The 7,644-nt window shown below is 37.8% G+C and overlaps 1 protein-coding gene across 1 annotated transcript; it reads right to left on the bottom strand.

Moving 5' to 3' along the window:
• Nucleotides 1–6,622: 6,622 nt before the first annotated feature.
• Nucleotides 6,623–7,567, bottom strand: LOC103197184 (olfactory receptor 52B4-like). The gene has a single exon (XM_007941058.1). The coding sequence runs from the start codon at nucleotides 7,565–7,567 to the stop codon at nucleotides 6,623–6,625; it is 945 nt and encodes a 314-aa protein (XP_007939249.1).
• Between the last annotated feature and the right edge of the window lie 77 nt (nucleotides 7,568–7,644).

The raw sequence follows: 7,644 nt of genomic DNA, 5'->3' as shown, positions 1-7,644 counted from the left end.
TTTTTGGTTAGGAACTGAGTTTTCAGTCTCTAGATATCCATGAGGTGGTCTACAGAAGTTGTGGAGAGGAAGCTGAAACACTAGGGAAATAGCTAAGAGAGTCTTTGTTTAGAGCAAGTTTACCAGGGAAGTAGCAGGGCTTGTTTTGTTGTTGTTTGTTTGTTTGTTTTAATTGTCTGTACAATCTGAGAGAAAAGTGCCATTTTTGACTGAGAAAGCTTCCTCCTGCACAGACCTGGGACTGGATGGACTGATCTCCACAACTCATGTAGCCCTTATGACACTATTCTAACCTCTGGAAATGGATGAAGTGAAAACAATGTTCTGACTGAGAATTTGTTCATCTAATCTGCACTGGATATCTCAAGCTCTGATGCATCATATGATGCATATCCCTCAAAAGCAACATACACATTCCCTTCCTTTTATGTCTATCATTCTAGCTAAGTGATTTTCTTAGAACTAGTGGTTCCTAAGCTTTCAGGTTATCCATAGCACATTATAATTCACATTCTAATCGACATACATGTCTATAACAAGAGAGTATAAATGAATTGTGTGCTCATATTTTGCAGAAGAACTCTTGAGGAGACTAAAGCTGATCAGTCTTTGTTGGGAAGTTCTAATGTGGTTTCTGAAGCATGGTATGTGCCGGAAGAATGCTGAGGAAGAAGACTCCTCCATTCTTAATGTCAAGTGTGTTCTTCAGGTGATGTCCTCCTCAACATGGCAGGACATTAGTGTTGGTCCCTGATTTCTTTTAGAGCAACACTTCTCATATTACCTAATAAGCAATCAGAGCTTCAGAAACAAAAGGCTGTTCACGCCTATTCTTTCCTAGGTCTTTCATGTGTCTCTGCTTCGACTTGGAATAACCTCTTTTGACTTTTGGGAAACTTTTGCTTCACATTTCGTATCCTATTCTCAATATTGTCTCTTCTATGGAACTTTCCCTGACCAACTTCTATCCAATATATTTAGTTGATGCTCTAGAGAAAAACAACATATTTCCATATTTCTTTTTTTAAGTTTTATTTTGTTGAAAATCTATGTTCTGTGTAGAAAACACTAGAAAAATTTTTTAAAAAGACAAAGTCCCTATACAGACTACCTTATTCATATATTTGTTGTGTTGTGTCCAGTGATTTTTGTTGTCAGTGGAAGAAACTTCAAGGAATGGGACTACTCTATCTTGACTAGAACTGGAAGTCAAAATCTCTTCTTTATGGTAGAAAGTGAATAAATGTAGATGTAATCATTGAAATAGAAAATTACTGTTTTGCAAACATCCTAATAATAACTGGTTCAGGCAAGTATCATCAATGGATCCTAAAACAATTGGATTAAAATGTGCCATGAAACTGTATATTTAAACAATCTCAGTGAAAGACAGCCACCCTTATGGAGAGAAATCTAACTGAAACATTTTGAGTGATCCAATGACATCATCATTAATGGGAAAAAAACTGAAGACTCAATAGCAATTATAGGGTCTTCCTGTCAAAAATGCATAGCTTGAATCAAATCATGAGGAAATCATCAGACAAACTCGAACTGAGGGACATTATACAAAATACAAATGTACTCTGAAAATAATAATGTCATGAAAGACAATGAAAGCTTTAGGTGTCATTCCAGATTTAGTTTCCAACGGAGACTAAAGATGCATGAATTAATTTAATGAGAACTAAATGTAACATGCAAAATTAGATTGAGTGGAGGACTGGAAAATTGTTGGTATAAATTATTGTATAAAAACCAAACCAAACTATTTGCCGTCGAGTCAATACCGACTCATGGTGACCTAATGAATGCAGAGGAGAACGCCTTCCATGGGGTTTCAAGGCTGTGATCTTTCAGAAACAGATGACCAGGCCTTTCTTTCAAAGCCCGTCTGGATGGATTCAAATCACCAGTCTTTCAATTGGCAGTTGAGTGTTTACCCCTTTGCACCACTGAGGGACTCCATAAATTATTGTGTAGAGACCTTGATAATTCTGAATAGGGACTGCATGTTGGATAATAATAATGTGTCAGTGTTAAATATCCTGAATTGTATATTTGGATTGTAGTTATGTAAGAGATTCTCCTCATTTTCAAGAAACACATGCTGAATATTTAAAGTGACGGGTCATGATATCTGCAACTTCTTTTCCAATGGAACAGCAAAAGAAAAAGTATAGGAATGATAATATACAATAAGGAGACTGAAAGAGAGAAATCAACAAAGCAAATGTGAAAAAGTGGTAACAGTGGGTAACTCTAAATGAAAGTAATATGCGTTTTCACTGTAATATTCTTGCATTTTCTCTACAGTTTAATTTTCTTAAAATAAACATTACTAAAAAAATATACTGAGTAGCTCTAGAAATTAAGTGGGAGAAGAATTCTTCTGAATGAGATCCAGACATCATTTTGATTAGAATTCTCTGACTTTATTTTTATACACAGACGCAAAGCTGTTTTTAGACATAAAGGTATTTCTCCTTTGCAAATATGTGTGTATCATTTACTTAAAATAACTAAATAGTGATTTTTTTAAAAAAAGACATAGAAAGAATGTGCAAAGGGGCGACAAATTCATCACCAAGAATAGCTGGAGTAAATAATATAATTGAACATTGAATGTATATTATTTGGTGCCGCAAGCAGAGGATGATGACAAATACTTTCTCATAGTAGCCTCAACTCATACAGATTAAAAGGCAGTACTTCTGTTTGATATTTTATAATTTCTCTAAATTTTATAATTTTAAAATTTCTATAATTTTTTTTTTATAATTTCTCTCTATCGATGTTCTCATTTTGTTCCTATACCATTTTCCTGATTTGCTTTGTTCTTTGTTCTTCCCGTTAGATCTTGGAGTATATTTAGTACTATAGTCCTAAAGTCTTTATCTAGCAAGTCCATTATGTAGTCTTCCTCCAGGATGGTGTCTGTCCTTTTATTTTGTTTTCTAGAATGGGAAATCCTTTCCTGTTTCCTTGTATGCTTTTTTATTCATTTGAATATTATAATGTGGTGATTCTGGAAGTCATATTCTCTCTCTTCCACAAGATTTGCTGGGACTTTTTTTTATTATTATTATTCAGGCAAGAAAATTGTTTTCTTTTTAAATTGATAAAACCTGCAGTATTCTGTTTGTTTAGTGATTTCCCTATTTTTTTAAATAACTTCCTTCTTGGTCATATATGGACGCTGTGGTGGTTATGTTTGTGTGTCAACTTGGCTGGGCCTGGTTGAGTGGCTGGCAGCTGGTGGTAGTTATTCCCCATGATGAGACTGACAATCAACTCCATGGTGGGATCTACCACAAGCAGCTGAGTAGCTGCTTTGGGTATGTGGTCTGCTTCCCGTATATAAGAGGCAGCTTTGGGAATAGTCTCTAGTTTATGGCATGCTTGGACCCTGTGTGTAGCCGTGCCATTTGTTCAACAGCCTGCCATGCTCTGCCAACCTTGGGACTTATAATGGACTTGAATTAAAGGCCTGGCATGTGGTTTGGTAACATCTGGACTGTGCCATTTTATTTGTCGACCGTGACCTTGTTAGCCTCAGCAGCCAGTAGCTGCCTGAGTGAAGCTATGCCTCTAGCTTCAGTGGGCCGGGAGCAAGAGGCAGAACTGAAGCCCAAGGTTGAGGGGCTTTCACACAGCCCCTAGAGCCTGGCACTTTGAACTTGGACTTAAACCCTCCAAATTGTGAGAGAATAAACTCCTGTTTGTTCAAGCTATCCCATTTGCAGTATATTTCTTGTCAGAGTGGTACTAGGTAACCAGAACAGACACCAAAGTTTCTGGTCCTTAACTTGTGTTCAGCTAGTGTTTTGGCAGATTTCCCGAGTGCCAGGGGAATAAAGGTCACCCAGTTTAGATCTGTCTGGGGCCCTCCTTCAACACTTAGCCAGGCTCTCACTGAACCTAGATATTAGCCCCAAGGTAAAAACATAGGATCTCTGGTATTGTCTGCACCTCTGTCTTGTGTTTTGGAGCTCTGGTGGTATAGAGATTAAAGCATTTGGCTGCTAACTAAAAGATTGGGGGTTTGAACCCACCAGCTGCTCTGTAAAGATTGACAGCCTTGGATCCCCAATGGGGGTTGCTAGGAGTCAGAATCGAATGAATGGCAGAGAGTTTGGTTTGGTGTATCTTGTCCTGGACATGTATGTGGCTTTGTCAGTCCCCAACCCTACCTTATATACAGTGCTTTTGAATGCCTTAATTTTCCAAAGAAATTTTACCCTTGCCTTCTCCTTTAAGTCCTTGAGCATTCATTGTATGTTTTAATCACATTCTTTAACAGAAGGCAGCAAAAGGCAGTTACATACAGTCTGCAGGCATTGCCTACCCACTGCTCTGAGACTAGTCAAACTGAGGTGACTGGCTTCACTTCTCAGGCTGGTTCAAACAAACACACCCAGAAATTTGTAAATAAAGTCTGCCTTTCCCCCCCTGGGCAGTGCTGGTGGCACAGTGCCTAGGACACTTGATTGCTAACCAGAAGGTTGACAGTTCAAACCCACCAAGTGTTCACAGGAGGAAGAGGGGGCAATCTACTTCCATAAAGATCTACCACCTCGGAAACACAATGAGGGTCACTATGAGTTGGAGCGGACTCGATGGCAGTGAGTTTTCTGCTATCTCTGGAGCCAGAGACCAGGCTCCTTTTGTGGAAATGCTGATCAGCCACTCCATGGAAGAAAGATGGGGTAGTCTGCTTCCATAAAAATTTACCACCTTGGAAACTCAGAGCAGGGTGATTATGAGTCAGAATAGACTCAACAGCAGTGAGTATGCTTTTTGGTTTGAGAACTTTAAAGTGGTACTAAGCTGAGGAGTGTGTGGGTCACAACACATAGAAAATTAAACTTTTCCTACTATACATGGATACATGACAATAAATGTTCTGAAAAAATGAAAACACAAAAGAAAATCTTAAAATTGCCAGATAAAAGGCAAATTGCATTCAAAGGATCAGCAATAAAGCTTCAGGTGATTTCTCAATAGAAAAGATACCAAACCATACTCTCTGCCATCTAGTCGGATTCCTAGTGCTAGTGATCCCCATTGGCTTTCCAAGGCTGTAAATCTTTAGAGAAGCAGACTGCCTCACTGTTCTCCCACGGTGGGGCTGGTGGGTTCAAACCCCCAATCTTTTAGTTAGCAGCCAAACCACTGCACCATCAGAGCTCAACTAGACTCAGCAATCCCTCCTTGGATTTCTGATGTGGTATCTCTACCAAAGTAGATTGCCCAATTGTCCTTCCCAGGAGGGGCTGGTGGGTTTGAACTGCCAGACTTCTGATTAGTAGTCAAATGCCTTAGGCACTACACCACAAGAGCTCCTAGTAGAAAAGACAGGCACAAGAAAACAATAGAGGGACATTTTTAAAGTGCTGAAGAAAACATTGCCAACATAAAATTCTATATTTATGAAATGATCCCTTTAAAACTAAAGACAAAAGTAAAAATATTTGCAGATAAGCAAAATCTGAGATAATTCATCTCTACCATTCCTACACTAAAGGAAATATTAATGGTTTGACCAAATACTTTTTTAAAAAGTGTTTCACTTATTTTCCTTTGAGTAAATCATTTTGATTATATGAATATTAGACAATTTAGACTAAAATTATTATAGAAATTACCTATACAATATAATTCTTATATATTCAACATTAATATAATTTTAGCACATAGTAATGTTTACATATGTTGATGGGGGTTTTTTATTTTACTCATCTTGAACTTACTTCTATCTCTTAAAAATATATTGAAAGCATGGTGCCATCGATAAAAATAAAGATTATGTTGTTATTTTTCAACATCCTATTTTATTGTGTGTGAAGAATATGCCATAATTAATTTAGCTAAGTGTGCTCCTTAGAAAGCATTTCTTATAGTTCAATGTGATTTTTCTTAATTGTTAATATATCATATAATATATATTATATTCTAACCAACCAATAGAGCATTCTTGAATATTTACTTCAAATGAATGCCAATATAAATAAAGATGTCATAAATGTAACCATTAATGAAACATAACTATATTTGAGGGAGAAATTAGTTGTCTGAGTACATACACATATCAATATATGTTAAAATATAGTATTGGTGAAAATATATGAATTATAATATGCAGGTGATTTTTGTAATAATTTATCTAAAAAGCAAATATTTAAAGACATGGATGGCATAGAAGACAATGGCTAAAGAGATATCCTAATGAAAGGCATAAAACAAGGACAACTATTCAAAGTTTTAAAAACATCAGGAAAAATATAGTTTAGCAATTATCCAGGAAAATCCTTGGTCTCCAGTTCATCTTATTCCAACCTCCAGTAGTGTTATAGGGATAAGAGTAACTTTAAAAGCTGAACTGGTCCAGTTCTCAATTCTATGGATGAGAAAGAGCAAATTAAGTTCTCAAAGACACAGATATCTAATGACCAAAAAAAAAGCCTTGGAAGAAACATGAACTAAAACTTCCCCGATGTGGTTGTTCTAGAGACACCAACACATGAAGCCATTTGACTACCATATCAGCTCAATTTTTCTACATCTGGAAGCTAAACCTCATGTAAAGCATGGAGCTACTGAGAATAATCAATGGTCACAGTCAGGTCTGCTTTGTAAAGAACACATGAACCACCTGGTCCCGGATCTGTTTGGTCTTAATCCCATAAATTATGGGATTCAGCGTAGGTGGAACAAGGATATATGCACTGGCCAACAGGACATGGATATGGGGTGAGATGTGGTGTCCAAACCGCTGAGTGAGGACTGAGAAGATCCCAGGCCCATAAAAGAGGATGATGACACAGACGTGGGCACCACAGGTATTCAGAGCTTTGTGACGAGTGTTTTGGGAAGGCATATGGAAGACAGCATGGAGAATGAGCACATAAGAAACAAAAATAAGCATTACATCTAAGACCAAGGTTGACATTAATACAAAAAACCCATACCATATGTTTACTTGGATATCATCACAAGAAATACGAGCCAAGACAATGTGCTTACAAGCAATGTTTGGGAGGATGTTACTTCTGCAGAAAGTCAGTCTTTTCAGAAGAAATACTATGGGTAAAACTGTGCCATAACCTCTTAGAAAGATGGTTAAACCAATTTTCCCAATCAGGGCATATGTAAGAATAGTGGTGTATCTCAGTGGGTAGCATATGGCAATGTAGCGGTCAAATGCCATCACCAGCAAGATCCCTGACTCAGAGATAAAGGTGGAAGTGATGAAGAAGACCTGAGTGATGCAGCAGTCCAAGGAGATCTTCCCAGCATGGAACCAGAAAATTGCCAAGGCCTGAGGTACTATGCAGGTGGACAGGACAATGTCTGCTATCGACAGCATGCAGAAAAAGAGGTACATGGGTTCATGGAGGCTGCACCTTGTGAGGATAATGAAGATGAGCAGGCTGTTCCCAAGTAGTGCAGTGACATAGGAAATGGCAAAAGGGATAGAAATCCATATGTGCTGGTTCTCTAGTCCAGGGATGCCCAGCAATCGGAAAATTGTGTGACTCATACCAGTGTGGTTTAAGGTAGTCATACCTGAAGCATACCCTGGGGCCTCACCTCCTATTCACAGAAACAGAGGTAAATTCAAATTACACTTGAGATATATAT

Source organism: Orycteropus afer, unplaced genomic scaffold, assembly GCF_000298275.1.
Source record: "Orycteropus afer afer isolate SDZICR_OR568_19922 unplaced genomic scaffold, OryAfe1.0 scaffold00074, whole genome shotgun sequence".
Classification (NCBI taxonomy): domain Eukaryota; kingdom Metazoa; phylum Chordata; class Mammalia; order Tubulidentata; family Orycteropodidae; genus Orycteropus; species Orycteropus afer.
This window is presented reverse-complemented; position numbering and strand designations above follow the sequence as displayed.